At 42.2% G+C, this 16,281-nt stretch overlaps 1 protein-coding gene across 1 annotated transcript in view; it reads right to left on the bottom strand.

Annotated features, from left to right (window-relative positions):
• The window catches only part of LARGE1 (LARGE xylosyl- and glucuronyltransferase 1), a 596,546-nt gene that overhangs the window by 222,716 nt on the left and 357,549 nt on the right, over nt 1-16,281 (bottom strand). Inside the window, 1 exon segment of the mRNA XM_060112947.1 lies at nt 9,385-9,556. Within this exon segment, the coding sequence (XP_059968930.1) occupies nt 9,385-9,556 (172 nt within the window).

Below are 16,281 nucleotides of genomic sequence, written 5' to 3'. Positions count from 1 at the left end.
CATTTGTTTGTATCATGTTTAATATCTTTCATCAGTGTCTTACAGTTTTCTGCATACAGGTCTTTTGTCTCTTTAGGTACGTTTACTCCTAGATATTTTATTCTTTTTGTTGCAATTGTAAACGGGAGTGCTTCCTTAATTTCTCTTTCAGATTTTTCATCATTAGTGTATAGGAATGGAAGAGATTTCTGTGCATTAATTCTGTATCCTGCTACTCTAGCAAATTCATTGATTAGCTTTAGTAGTTTTCTGGTAGCATCTTTAGGATTCTCTATGTATAGTATCATGTCATCTGGAAACAGTGACAGTTTTACTTCTTCTTTTCCGATTTGGATTCCTTTTATTTCTTTTTCTTCTCTGATTGCTGTGGCTAAAACTTCCAAAACTATGCTGAATAACAGTAGTGTGAGTGGGCAACCTTGTTCCTGATTTAGTGGAAATGGTTTCAGTTTTTCATCATTGAGAACGATGTTGGCTGTGGGTTTGTCATATACGGCCTTTATTATGTTGAGGTTAGTTCCCTCTTTGCCTACTTTCCAGAGGGATTTTAACATAAATGGGTGTTGAATTTTGTCGAAAGCTTTCTCTGCAACAAGATGATCATATGGTTTCCCTCCTTCAGTTTGTTAATATGGTGTATCACATTGATTGACTTGCGTATACTGAAGAATCCTTGCCTTCCTGGAAAAAACCCCACTTGATCATGGTGTATGGTTCTTTTTAATGTGCTGTTGGATTCTGTTTGCTAGTATTTTGTTAAGGATTTTTGCACCTATGTTCATCAGTGATATTGGCCTGTAGTTTTCTTTTTTTGTAGTATCTTTGTCTGGTTTTGGTATCAGGGTGATGGTGGCCTTGTAGAATGAGTTTGGGAGTGTTCCTCCCTCTGCTATATTTTGGAAGAGTTTGAGAAGGATAGGTGTTAGCTCTTCTCTAAATGTTTGATAGAATTCGCCTGTGAAGCCATCTGGTCCTGCGCTTTTGTTTGTTGGAAGATTTTAATTACAGTCTCAATTTCAGTGCTTGTGATTGGTCTGTTTATATTTTCTATTTCTTCCTGGTTCAGTCTCAGAAGGTTGTGCTTTTCTAAGAATTTCTGCATTTCTTCCACGTTGTCCATTTTATTGGCATAGAGTTGTTTGTAGTAATCTCTCATGATCCTTTGTATTTCTGTAGTGTCACTTGTTACTTCTCCTTTTTCATTTCTAATTCTCTTGATTCGAGTCTTTTCCCTTTTTTTCTTGATGAGTCTGGCTAATGGTTTATCAATTTTGTTTATCTTCTCAAAGAACCAGCTTTTAGTTTTACTGATCTTTGCCACTGTTTCCTTTTCATTTATTTCTGCTCTGATCTTTATGATTTCTTTCCTTCTGCTGACTTTGGGGTCTTTTTGGTTCTTCCTTCTCTAATTGCTTTAGGGGTAAGGTTAGGTTGTTTGAGATGTTTCTTGCTTCTTGAGGTAAGATTGTATTGCTATAAACTTCCCTCTTAGAACTGCTTTTGCTGAATCCCATAGGTTTTGGGTCATCGTGTTTTCATTGCCATTTGTTTCTAGATATTTTCTGATTTCCTCTTTGATTTCTTCAGTGATCTCTTGGTTATTCAGTAGTGTATTGTTTAGCCTCCATGTGTTTGTATTTTTTACAGATTTTTTCCTGTAATTGATATCTTGTCTCATAGCGTTGTGGTCAGAAAAAATACTTGATACAATTTCCATTTTCTTAAATTTACCAAGGCTTGATTTGTGACCCAAGATATAATATATCCTGAAGAATGTTCCATGGGCACCTGAGAAGAAAGTGTATTCTTTTGGTTTTGGATGGAATGTCCTATAAATATCAACTAAGCCCATCTTGTTTAATGTGTCACTTAAAGCTTGTGTTTCCTTATTTATTTTCATTTTGGATGATGTGTCCATTGGTGAAAGTGGGGTGTTAAAGTCCCCTACTATGACTGTGTTACTGTCGATTTCCCCTTTTACAGCTGTTAGCCTTTGCCTTAAGTATTGAGGTGCTCCTATGGTGGGTGCATAAATATTTACAATTGTTATATCTTCTTCTTGGATTGATCCCTTGATTATTATGTAGTGTCCTTCTTTGTCTCTTGTAATAGTCTATTTTCAAGTCTATTTTGTTTGATATGAGAATTGCTACTCCAGCTTTCTTTTGATTTCTATTTGCATGGAATAACTTTTTCCATCCCCTCACTTGCAGTCTGTATGCGTCCCTAGGTGTGAAGTGGGTGTCTTATAGACAGCATATATACGTGTCTTGTTTTTGTATCCATTCAGCCAATCTATGTCTTTTGGTTGGAGCACTTAATCCATTTACATTTAAGGTAATTATCAATATGTTTGCTCCTATTACCATTTTCTTAATTGTTTTGGGTTTGTTATTGTAGGTCTTTTCCTTCTCTTGTGTTTCCTGCTTAGAGAAGTTCCTGTAGCATTTGTTATAAAGCTGGTTTGGTGGTGCTGAATTCTCTTAGCTTTTGCTTGTCTGTAAAGGTTTTAATTTCTCTGTTGAATCTGAATGAGATCCTTGCTGGGTAGAGTAATCTTGGTTGTAGGTTTTTCCCTTTCATCACTTTAAATATGTCCTTCCACTCCCTCTGGCTTGCAGAGTTTCTGCTGAACGATCAGCTATTAACTTTATGGGGATTCCCTTGTATGTTATTGTATGCTTTTCCCTTGCTGCTTTTAATATATTTTGTATTTAATTTTTGACAGTTTGATTAATATGTGTCTTGGTGTGTTTCTCCTTGGATTCATCCTGTATGGGACTCTCTGAGCTTCCTGGACTTCACTATTTCCTTTCCTATATTAGGGAAGTTTTCAACTATCATCTCTTCAAATATTTTCTCAGTCCCTTTCTTTTTCTCCTCTCCTTCTGGGACCAATTCGAATGTTGGTGAATTTAATATTGTCCCAGAGGTGTCTGAGACTGTCCTCAATTCCTTTCATTCTTTTTTCTTTATTCTGCTCTGTGGTAGTTATTTCCACTATTTTATCTTCCAGGTCACTTATCTTTCCTTCTGCCTCAGTTATTCTGCTATTGATTCCTTCTAGATAATTTTTCATTTCATTTATTACATTTTTCATCATTGTTTATTTGCTCTTTAGTTCTTCTAGGTCCTTGTTAAATGTTTCTTGTATTTTCTCCACTGTATTTCCAAGATTTTGGATCATCTTTACTATCATTAGTCTGAATGCTTTTTCAGGTATACTGCCTATTTCCTCTTCATTTGTTTGGTCTGGTGGGTTTTTCCTTGCTCCTTCATCTGCTGTGTATTTCTCTGTCTTCTCATTTTGCTTAACTTACTGTGTTTGGGGTCTCCTTTTTGCAGGCTGCAGGTTCATTGTTCCCATTGTTTTTGGTGTCTGACTCCAGTGGGTAAGGCTGGTTTAGTGGGTTGTGTAGGTTTCCTGGTGGAGGAGACTGTGTTCTGATGGATGAGGCCGGATCTTGTCTTTCTGGTGGCCAGGCCTGCATCCGGTGGTGTGTTTTGGGGTGTCTGTGAACTTATTATGATTTTAGGCAGCCTCTCTGCAAATGGGTGGGGTTGTGTTCCTGTCTTGCTAGTTGTTTGGCATGGGGTGTCCAGCACTGTAGCTTGTTGGTCGTTGAGTGGAGCTGGGTCTTAGCGTTGAGATGGAGATCTCTGGGAGGGCTCTCGCCGATTGATATTACAAGGGGCTGGGAGGTGGTGGACCAGTGTCCTGAACTCAGCTCTCCCACCTCAGTGGCTCAGGCCTGACACCTGACCGGAGCACAGAGACCCTGTCAGCCGCACGGCTGGGTCATCCTGGAGAAGATGGACTGAAGCCAGGAGAAAGCTAGAGGATAGGAGACCTGTCAGAAGACTTGCTTGATGAAATCAGGCAAAGGGTGGTGACATTCTGTACCCAGGCTCTACTCACAAAGCGGAAAAGGATGACTCGAGAAGCTGAGCACACACTTCCACCTTTTTGCACTGACTGACCTGAAGTGCTGAACAAGCCCGGAAAATGCCCTTGGCAAATGTCAGATTGGGGCCCCAGGTTCAGCTGCAGAAGCCCACTTTGCAGCAAGTAAGCCTTTGGCCTCTTGGATGGCCTCTGGGGCAAGGCACTGCTCCACTCACCATACCTGTTTTGAGGTCGGAACTTGACACTATGGCAATAGGGTCTTCTTAAAGGGAAAGCATTTGTCCTTATGAATACAAATACTATCCTGACAATTCTGCACGGCTTTCTTCCAAAAGCTTCAAATTAAGCCTGCACATTTATTATTTGTGCCTTTACAACAGCTTCCCCAGATTTCTAGAATCAGGTATTATTTCCAAATTTTTATGGAAAACTATGGCACCCAGGGGTCAAGCTGACTCATGATCGGCAGCCACACCTTAACTAAGATGCAGACCCTGCCTCCCAGGTGATGGGCATGCCCTCCTCCATGCTGTCAGGAAGCCTGGAGGGGACACAGCAGGTAGCAGAGAGAGCACAGACTCCAGAGCCAAACAGTTTGGGTTCAGCCATGCTGTGCAATAGTTCTTTGATCATGGGAAGTTATTTAACCTCTCTTGGACCAGTTTATTTATTTTTTGTTTGTTTGTTTGTTTTGTTTTTTGCTGTACGCGGGCCTCTCACTGTTGTGGCCTCTCCTGTTGTGGAGCACAGGCTCCGGACGCGCAGGCCCAGCAGCCGTAGCTCACGGGCCCAGCTGCTCTGCGGCAAGTGGGATCTTCCTGGACCGGGGCACGAACCCGCGTCCCCTGCATCGGCAGGCGGACTCTCAACCACTGCGCCACCAGGGAAGCCCGACCAGTTTATTTTGATTTTCAAATGTGCAAAGCTTCTAGCTCAGTGCCTGGAACAGAAGAAGTACTTAGGAAACAACAGTTACTTTCCCTTTGCTTTACAAATACTCATTTTATCTGCCTGCCTCCTTCCCATCTTCACGTGGATGTCCAGTTAGGTGTATTTCAAATTTAAAAATGCCCCAAACCAAACTCCTGATCATCCCCCATAACCTGTTCTTCTTGTGGCCTTTTCCATCTCACAGATGCCACCTCACCCTTCCAGCTACCTTGGGGCACCCTCCACTCCTATGTCTCTGCTCCCCACATCCAATCAATAGGATATCCTGATTATCTGACCTTCAAAATGTACCTAATATGATGACGTCTTTCACCCCTACTGCCGCATCCAGGTCTGAGTCCACAACATGGCTCACCTGGATGACTGCAACCATCTCAGAAATAGTTTCCGTGGCCAGGATGATCCATTAAAAATGTAAATCAGATCACATCACTCCTCTGCTCAAAGCCAGACATCAGCTTCCCATATCTCTGAAGGGAAAGACAAAATCCTCCCACTGCCCTACAAAGGTCCCCATGATCTGACCTCACCAGCCCTCGCCCCTCTCCTGGGCTCACTCTGCTCTGTTCTGAACTCCATCTGAGTCCTCAAATAAGTCAGGCCAAATCACTCGTGAAACTTCACACTTGCTGTTCCTTCTGGCTAGGACACTATTCCTACCCTTCCTCTAGACAGCTGGCATGCCTGTCATCTCAACTTCAGATTTTTGCTTAAATGTCACTTTTCATGTAAGACCTTCCATTATGACCCTATTTGAATATTAAAATAACACATGCACGCACACACACACACACACACACACACACACACACTCACACACAGAGGCATCTCTTATCTCCTTTCTCTAATTTCCACCTAAGCACTATTCACCACCTAATACACTATATATTTTATTTTATTTTTTTGGTTTATCGTCTCTCTCCCCCATTCACATATACACTCAAATGAAGAGGGACTGAACTTGATTTATTCTTGCAACACTCCCAACAGCAAACTATTTGGCAGCTAGTAGGAGCTCAGTAAACGTGACTCCTAATTCTAGCGATCAGTGGCATGTCTGATTCTTCCTATTAAGAATGAGAGGCTCTGAAAATCCTCCAGCAGTTGGAGCAGGCTTGATCAGGGTGCAGATGCTGAGGGGGGAGCATCTGCAACTTAGGTGAAGTCAGGGCTCAGGGAGCACGTGCACATCCCCAAGAGGCACACCAAGCTGCCCACGGCAGAGGCTGAGGATGGTCTAAGTCCTCACTAAAAAGCTTCTTACTAGGTTCTCCACGTAATGACTTGAGGTAAGGGCAATTTCACAGCATCCTCAAGGAGTCAAGCCTATATGGGGCTGAACACAAGAGCCACTGCAGCCCCAGGTAACCAGCTGTTCCAAACCAGAGAAAAACCAACAAGGCCAAATTGCATCAACATCACTCAGAATGTTTACAGTGAAGATGTCAACTGCGATTGCCTTTATGAGAGGGGAACTCTCCCTCTTGGATCAGTGCATTCTACATTTATGGGTCTGTCCTAAGGGACTTTCTTCCTGTACCATGACCTGGCTTCTAATCATTCCAGTTTAGAAAGAAAGAATCACACATTCACACACACAAAAACAAACCCTGTACAAAAGAGTATCATATGAAAAAGATAAGAGCTTACTTATTTTCTTTTCACTTCCATATTTTCCCAGAAAAGTTAGGGTGGGCATGGGAAAACCTCAGATGTTTTATACTCCTTTGATGGTGACAGATAAAAATGGAACACAGTATGCCTTGTTTGTGAGCTCCTTGAAGGCAGGTGTCCTGTTCTAACAACAGCATCTAATATATTCCAGTGGAGGCCTAACTAATGCTAGAAAGGAACCAGTGAGAGAATGAACAAATAAACGAAGCCAATTAAATCAACTCCACACATTCAAATTTCCCCTGCTCTGACCCTGACCCATATATTCTGCTCTACCCCAGAAACTGCCTTGAGTCTCAGAGCCCTCCAAGTCCAAATCCCTGGGCCAGCTCTGGGAGCAACAGGAGCCTTGGGAGCTTTCCCTTCCACAGATGATATGGGACGGGTACGACTTAACACCAGCATTATTACTGTTGTTATGATTGGCGACAGAACCCCACCAGCACTGTGGCAGGTCCTGGCCGGAACAGAATAAATGTGATTTCCTAGTTACAAGGCTACAATTAGTGGCCAACTGTTCCAGAGATTTTGTTGAGTTACACTTATCCAGGGGAGACTTGCAGTTTTGAATGAATCTTTCAGATTGAGTTTCTTGGGAAGCAGACTCCAGGATGGGAGTGAGCACGCAGGAGGTTAACTCAGGGAGAGCTCTTGGAACAGTACCTATGAAAGGGAAGGAACAGCATCAGGACTGGGCAGAGGGAGAAATGGAGCTGCCAGGCAGACTCCAGGGAAGGCTACAGTGGATTCTGCAAGATTCCACATGCATCTGTCAGTCCATGATGTGGGGCGCCCCAGGAAGGGGGCATGGCCCCAGGCAAGGTGACTCTCTTCACCTAAGATCATCCCGAAAGGGGGCTGAGAGCGGAGCCCATCTGCAGGCAATGCTCCCAGCAGCTGGAGGAATAAGCCCTTTATTCCAAAGGGGGATGTGGGCATCCACCGCCCACAACCGCTACTCTTATCCGGCAAGACAGACACGATCATCACCTCTGCTGTGATACTGACACAGTTCTAGCCCCTTCAGGAGAGGTGATAACTCTCACTCCCCTTCACTGCTCATCTTTTATTTTATTTTTTTTAGCGGTACACGGGCCTCTCACTGCTGTGGCCTCTCCCGTTGCGGAGCACAGGCTCCGGACGCGCAGGCCCAGCAGCCATGGCTCACGGGCCCAGCCGCTCCGTGGTGTGTGGGATCCTCCCGGACCGGGGCACGAACCCGCGTCCCCTGCATCGGCAGGTGGAGTCTCAACCACTGCGCCACCAGGGAAGCCCCACTGCTCATCTTATAGCCAGAGCCCACTCCTTATAGCCAGTGACACCCAGTGGGGATGCAATAAGTGCCTGTTGAATAAATACATCACTGAATACTGAACATCAGCATGAAAATAGGAATAAAATATTGGGGTTGGCCAAAAAGTTCGTTTGGGTTTTTCCATAAGATGTTATGGAAAAACCCGAAAGAACTTTTTCGCCAACTCAACCACGTAACTATAGAAAAACTGTCCCCAGTGAGTTGAGTGTAATCAGAAAAAACAAGCAGACCTGATAGGGGGTCTTGAAAAGAGATGCACAGGGAAGCCAACACACACAGGCATTCTGGTCTCAGCTCCGGGTAGAACCTTGCATCCTACCAAGCTTCTGTTCCTTTATTTGTGAAATAAAAAGACAGATCCAAACATTCTATGAAGAAGAGATCAGAAAGCTGAGACACACTCCATTTCAACAGCTTTGCTAAATGATGTCTTTACTAGTGTCATTATCGACACGAGTAAGGAAAGTTTTGATCCTGGCAAGGAAAAGAGTCCAAGGGTGAGAGTGTTTCCCCCCATGGTGTGCTGAGGACTTTGTCAATTACCCCAGAGCTGGGAGGCCCCCAGAAGGAAGCAGGCAGAGACTGGAGTGGGTGAGGAATTTACTCTTCTGTCCGTGAACGAAAACAGATACCAACTGGAATATCCTCTGATTCATGAAAATGCTGTGATTTAAAATCACTAAGCAGTATTTCACTTTCATAGGATAAGGAGCTATAGAAAAGAGGCAGGAGGAATTTTAAACGCAGAAGCCAGAGTACAGAAGCCGGAAGAACAAAAATCTCACTGCCATATTTATCTCTCATTGTATTTGTCTAATACTGAGAATATAAAATTAAAAAATGATGCAGTTTTAAGGAAGACCCCTGGAGGAGGGGTATTAAATAACAGTCCAAGGTTTGTGCTAACTTGCCACTTCTCTCATGCATCCACACCAGAGTTATGTACACCCATCGGGCTCACAATTTCCCACCTTATACTCGCACATACCCTGGGGCAGTGACAAGAGCTACAGAAACTAACTAGATTAGAAGGAACATCTTAAAAAGCCAAACTTATATACTTCTTTAAAATGATAAACCATAACATTAATGGAAGCCATAAGGACATTTGCAAACACTCTATAATCAATACCCATCACCACCTCACAGGCTTTCTCGGCAATCAAAGTATCATTTGATAAAAAGAGAAAACTGACAAATGCATGTCTCCACACCAGAAAGTCAACTCAATTATCCGCATACAAAATACACACATTCGATATTTGTCTCTTACCAAGCAATTCAGCAACCCTCAGTTGGGTTCTTCCTATGAACACAGATCTTACCTCTTCAATTATTAAAAAAACAAAAGCAAATTCCAGTTTAACATGTTTCAAATGGCAGTACTAAAACTGATGCTCAATTCTATTTATAATTCCTTGTCTGTTTCATTAGAATGACCTTGTTAAGAGTTGACCTCACATTGGGAAAAAAAAAATCACTGTTCTTGACATGCTGACACCTTCAAAGATACCAGAAAAAATTGAGCTACCATTACCTTTGAACTTGTGGAACACAGCCCAGAGCTCTGCAATATCGGTGGCAAAGGTGATGTCCGTGTCAAGGACGATGACCCTCTCCAGGTTGGCGGGAAGAGTCTTGGTGAGGACAAGCTTCATCAGACCGTAAATCCCAGAGTAATGTTTGTTGGGGATCCAGGAAACTTCAGACTAGACAGGGCAGTGAAGAGCGAGAGCAGGAGAAAGGAAAAAAAATCACTACATTAATTTCTTTGTATAACCATTATAAATAGTGCCTGGTACATAAAAAGCATCGAATAAAAATCTGTTGAGTAAATGAATGAATATTTTCTTAAAGATCTGCTCATGTAACTTCATGGCACATGAAGTTCTTTTGAAAGAAAATGGATCCGAATCAAGGGAGAAGGAAAGTAATGTTTATGAAATAACTATCACATGCAAACACTATGCTCAGATTTTTTCTTAAAAAGATTTTTGTTATTATAGAAATTATATAGGCTCATTGGAGGAAATAAGAATAGGCACAAAACAAGAAATAAAGGTTTCAAAAATTGAATCATACTATATATATTTTTTGCAACCAGTACCTAATTGTTCCTGGGTAGATATATTTCTTTCAGTCATATTCCATTTTTGTGTCATTAAAAATGACCATTCAATGGTATTGTTACGCTTATCTATTTTGTTAAAGCTGTAATGGAGCTGGCCATCATCTTAAGATCTGAGATCTGAGGTCTGAGGACTTCGAGTAATTCCCTCCAGTGGGTTTTATATAACTCTTTTTCCATGTTAAGCCTTGGCCTTGGGAACTCAGCTCACTTTCCTCTCTCCCCTGAGAATTTGCCTGAACTGAAGCTTGGCAATCATCGGCCCATGCTGCAGAGCCATGCTATTTCATCAGACCTTTGATGAACTTATTCATCCATTTTGGTTACCATCAAAGCAGGAGAGCTTGGTGGAGACCGAACACCAGCACCTTGGGCTAAGCCATCTAATTAGATGGCTCCAACTTCTGACTTTATTTTTTACACACACGCAAGGCACTCAGATGCATTACAGAACAGTAGGACTACAGGAATAAATTAATCTTAACATGAGCCCAGGCCTGAATGTCGCCCCAAGTCCCCGACTTAATACATAATCAATTAAGTTAGAGTGTTCAATTAGAGGTAAAGGAAGCATTTGAATGAGTTTGTATTCAGAAAGAAAATCCCAGAAAGAAAACTAAGGAATCTACAGGGGGAAAGAACGTGTGGTGAGAAGCAGATGCATTTGTCATAAATGGCTCCTTCTCTTAGAAGTAGCATGGAACACGTTCTGCCTCTATCCAAACCCTGCTCTTCCTCCGAGTTCCAACTTAGAAGGTACCACCCTCCAGCCGCCCCTCCCCGCTGCCCCAGGCTGGGCGACGGTTCCCAAAGCAAGCTGCTTCCCTTCTTCCAGCACAGCAAGCCATCATGCTGTGTCTAATTTTCCATGTCTCTCTCCTGCTCTGGACTGGAATTCCTTGAGGCAGGGACAATGTCATTTGTATTATGGTAACAACATAGTCTTTTCTCAAAAATTGTCTGATCACGTGCATGACTGCAGAGTTAGCCAGGCCTGGGTTCAAATGCTACCTTTGGCATTTTCCTCAACTAGGAGAAGAGGTATCTGTAATTGCTAGGGTCCAGGTCAGCACAGTACACTGGAAGAGGCACAGCTTGTTGAGCCCCAGAGCCTGGGCTTTAGCACCAGTTCCACTTCCAGTAAGCTGTGTGACCTCAAGCAAGTCATTTAACCTCCATGAGCCTCAGTTTTCTCATCTGCAAAATGGGAGCTAAAGACACTCACATCACAATATTGCTGGGAGGCTTACAAAGCATCCAGTATCCATAAAGCCCACTTCCTTTCCCCTAGTGAATGTGTGCCAGCACTACCCAGGCTCAGATGATTCAGGATTTGGAGCGTGATGAGTTATGGTACCTTTGACAGTAAAGGGAAAGTAGGGAATAGAGATAGCTTTGACAGGGAAAATAAATCACCTACCTATTTTTCCTATATTTCTATATAAAAGATCAATAAATCACAAACTGGGATCTACTGGGAAACGTGAAGCCCCCTCTGGTGGATCTCCAAATTGGACTGCACATCCTTGGTTTTAGGAGGAAAAAAAAAAAATGGGTGGGAGTGGTCACCCATATAACCTTTCGGGGCACTCTCCTGGTGCAATCCACACTGCTACTGATCTCACTTCCACCCTACAATAAACTTCAGTCCAACCAGGGACGTTAAGTCTTGGGGTCAACGGGGAGAAGTCCATCCTCAGAGGCAAGGTGCAGAAACCTGGAGGGCATCATGCAGACCCACCCCAGAGTACCCTATAGAAACACCACTAGCCAAGCAATATCCTAGAGTGTTCTTCATCACTCAGCACGCGAAATGGTTCATGTAATTAAAACAATAATAGGAATGAAAGTTAGGTTTATGTTAATGGAAAGATTATTATCCTTGCAATGGCTGTTAATAATTCTAAGCAGCATGTTCTGACATTTAATTAGCAAAAAAATCCAACTGTGCTCAAGAATACCACCTAATGCACTTACATAAAGGAACAAAAGCAATCCCAGGTTTTAAGGGTTTCTGTGTAAAGTAGTGGGTGGTGGATGCTCTCAAGGGAAAATTCACCTTCCCAAAGTGGCCAGTTCCTTGGGGGAATGGACCCCAAGGGGAGTTTCTGTGAAGTGCTGCAAGTGATTCTAGGGTTCATGTCATGCTGGGTGGTCCAAAGAAAAGTTACTCAGGAAATCTTACCAGAACAGACATGAGGATGGAGGTAAAAGGCTGACAGAAGACACATCCCCAAAGGTGAGTGCTTAAAACCCAGGGCGTGAAGGAAAGTGGTATCTCAGGGGTGAGGCTGGTTTCTGACCTTTGATAAACAAGGGAAAGCAGGGAAAGAGGCTGGTTTTGTCAGGAAATGATGCCTATTTCTTCTTTTTAAAAAAAATTTATTTATTTATTTATTTTTAACATCTTTATTGGAGTATAATCGCTTTACAATGCTGTGTTAGTTTCTGCTTTATAGCAAAGGGAATCAGTTACACATATACATATGTTCCCATATCTCTTCCCTCTTGCATCTCCCTCCTGGCCACCCTCCCTATCCCAACCCTCTAGGTGGTCACAAAGCACCAAGCTGATCTCCCTGTGCTAGGTGGCTGCTTCCCACTAGCCATCTATTTTACATTTGGTAGTGTATATATGTCCTTGCCACTCTCTCACTTTGTCACAGCTTACCCTTCTCCCTCCCCATATCCTCAAGCCCATTCTTTAGTAGGTCTGTGCCTTTATTCCCATCTTACCCCTAGGTTCTTCATGAACTTTTTTTTTTCCTTAGATTCCATATATATGTGTTAGCATACAGTATTTGTTCTTCTCTTTCTGACTTACTTCACTCTGTATGACAGACTCTAGGTCCATCCACCTCACTACAAATACCTCAATTTCGTTTCTTTTATGGCTGAATAATATTCCATTGTATATATGAGCCACATCTTCTTTACCCATTCATCCGATGATGGACGCTTAGGTTGCTTCCATCTCCTGGCTATTGTAAATAGAGCTGCAGTGAACATTTTGGTACATGACTCTTTTTGAATTATGGTTTTCTCAGGGTATATGCCCAGTAGTGGGATTGCTGGGTCGTATGGTAGTTCTATTTGTAGTTTTTTAAGGAACCTCCATACTGTTCTTCATAGTGGCTGTACCAATTCACATTCCCACCAGAAGTGCAAGAGTGTTCCCTTTTCTTTACACCCTCTCCAGCATTTACTGTTTCTAGATCTTTTGATGATGGCCATTCTGACCGGTGTGAGATGATATCTCATTGTAGTTTTGATTTAAATTTCTCTAATGATTAATGATGTTGAGCATTCTTTCATGTGTTTGTTGGCAAACTGTATATCTTCTTTGGAGAAATGTCTATTTAGGTCTTCTGCCCATTTTTGGATTGGGTTGTTTGTTTTTTTGATATCGAGCTGCATGAGCTGCTTATAAATTTTGGAGATTAATCCTTTGTCAGTTGCTTCATTTACAAATATTTTCTCCCATTCTGAGGGTTGTCTTTTGGTCTTGTTTATGGTTTCCTTTGCTGTGCAAAAGCTTTTAAGTTTCATTAGGGCCCATTTGTTTATTTTTGTTTTTATTTCCATTTCTCTAGTAGGTGGGTCAAAAAGGATCTTGCTGTGATTTATGTCATAGAGTGTTCTGCCTATGTTTTCCTCTAAGAGTTTCATAGTTTCTGGCCTTACATATAGGTCTTTAATCCATTTTGAGCTTAATTTTGTGTACATAGAGAATCCGAAAAATGCTACCAGAAAACTACTAGAGCTAATCAATGAATTTGGTAAAGTAGCAGGATACAAAATTAATGCACAGAAATCTCTGGCATTCCTATACACTAATGATGAAAAATCTGAAAGTGAAATTAAGAAAACACTCCCATTTACCACTGCAACAAAAAGAATAAAATATCTAGGAATAAACCTACCTAAAGAGACAGAAGACCTGAATGCAGAAAATTATAAGACACTGATGAAAGAAATTAAAGATGATACAAATATCTGGAGATATACCATGTTCTTGGATTGGAAGAAGCAACATTGTGAAAATGACTCTACTACCCAAAGCAATCTACAGATTCAATGCAATCCCTATCAAACTACCACTGGCATTTTTCACAGAACTAGAGCAAAAAATTTCACAATATGTATGGAAACACAAAAGACCCTGAATAGCGAAAGCTATCTTGAGAACGAAAAATGGAGCTGGAGGAATCAGGCTCCCTGACTTCAGACTATACTACAAAGATACAGTAATCAAGACAGTATGGTACTGGCACAAAAACAGAAATATAGATCAATGGAACAGGATAGAAAGCCCAGAGATAAACCCACGCACATATGGTCACCTTATCTTTGATAAAGGAGGCAAGAATATACAGTGGAGAAAAGACAGCCTCTTCACTAAGTGGTGCTGGGAAAACTGGACAGGTACATGTAAAAGTATGATATTAGAACAGTCCCTAACACCATAAACAAAAATAAGCTATTTCTTCTTAAAGGCATTGTTTTCAAGGAGGCATTGGGATGCTCCTGTAATGATCACAACAGAAAATACTATCTAGCATTTGCTGAGTGTTTACTGGGTGTCAGGCATTGTGGGAAGAGCTTTCTATGTGCTACCTTATTTACATCCCTTCCAACTAGTCTAAAGGTCAGATATTATTATCTCAGTACCTGAAATTTGGGGGATGAGGACCAAGTCCTTCCCCCTACCTCATATTTCAGTCCCCCAGCCCTAGATATTCTACTCTGAAATGATGCCAGTATTTCTTTCTTCTTCACCTTTCCCACAGCCCGGGCCTATTCCGACATGCTCTCCGCTCCTGGATTAGTTACTGTCGGGACATAGCCAAGCCCCTGCCTCAACCCAGCCAAATCTATGTTCGTCAAGAAGCATTTTTTCAAGGCAAGTAGGTACGAAGACTTTGGAGTTGGATACTCCTGGCTTTGAAGTCTCTCTGGGTCTTAATTTTCTCATCTGAAAAATAGGGATAATAGTAGCTTGTCCTGCTCCCTTCCTAGGGAGTTGCTCTATTTGTAATCTGGAAGCTTTCCTCATTACCTCATTATCCTGGAAATATTTATTACTCAAAATACATTTCTTATCCTTACCAACATTTTCCTATGGATTACAAATCACCATGACCTGTTTTTTAAAATTAAAAAGGAAAAACCATCCTAGCCGCAGAATATCTGAAAAGTCATTTGTCTTTCATGTCATTTCTGAGTGGTCGTCTTGGCAACCAACCTGTATGTTCAGAACATAACTGTTGAGAAATGGAGGGTGAGGAGCTCGAATGGGGTGGGGACTCCGGACAGTGCCACGGGGGGTCATGAACTGAGCATAAGCTTGGGAGTCTGGATGGCCAGATTCCCAGTGGTAGGCTCATCTCTCTAATCCTCAAACTCCTCACCCAAAAAATAGAGAACATAAATACAGATCCCATGAGTTTTGCAAAAGCATTAAATGAGGCAAGAGAACTAAGGGGCCTGGTTCAGTGTTTGCTATAACATAAGCACTCAATATTAGCTTTTCAATTGGTTAACAGCACGCACTCCAGAGTCTGACTGCCTGGGTTTGAATCCTGGCTCCATCACTCACTGGCTGGGTCACTTTGGGCACATAACTAAACCTCAATGTACCTTTGTTTTCTCGTCTGTAAAATGAGCATCCTCACAGAACATACTCTATAGGCTTCTGAGAATTCTGATGCTGTATATAGGTACTGGCTTTTTTTTTTTTTTTGTGGTATGCGGGCCTCTCACTGCTGTGGCCTCTCCCATTGCGGAGCATAGGCTCCGGACGCGCAGGCTCAGTGGCCACGGCTCACGGGCCCAGCCGCTCTGTGGCATGTGGGATCCTCCCGGACCAGGGCACAAACCCGTGTCCCCTGCATCGGCAGGTGGACTCTCAACCACTGCGCCACCAGGGAAGCCCCTGGCTATTATTTTTAATTATTAATATTGTTACCAATTATATTTAGAGCGACAGAAAAGATGAGATTCTTACCTACTAGATAAAGTCATCTGCATTTGTATTTGCCCTTGCCAGCAAAAATATGCTCCAGTTTAGCTCATTTGGAATCATTTAAATCAGCATTTACAGAACACTTAATATGGGTCAGGTACCAAGGCAGGGTTGGGGACCAGCATCCACAATGAATAAAACATGTCTGGTGCTTGAGGAGTCTATGGTCTAGTGTATATTCATTATCCTTTACTGCATAACAAGTTACCTCAAGACACAGCAGCTTAACACGGCAGTACTTAGTACCTCACACAGTTTCTGTGTTAGGAATTTGGGAGCCT

The sequence above is a fragment of the Mesoplodon densirostris genome, chromosome 11 (assembly GCF_025265405.1).
Source record: "Mesoplodon densirostris isolate mMesDen1 chromosome 11, mMesDen1 primary haplotype, whole genome shotgun sequence".
In the NCBI taxonomy this organism is placed as follows: domain Eukaryota; kingdom Metazoa; phylum Chordata; class Mammalia; order Artiodactyla; family Ziphiidae; genus Mesoplodon; species Mesoplodon densirostris.
Note: the sequence above shows the minus strand (reverse complement) of the source record. Positions and strands in the feature narration are given on the sequence as shown.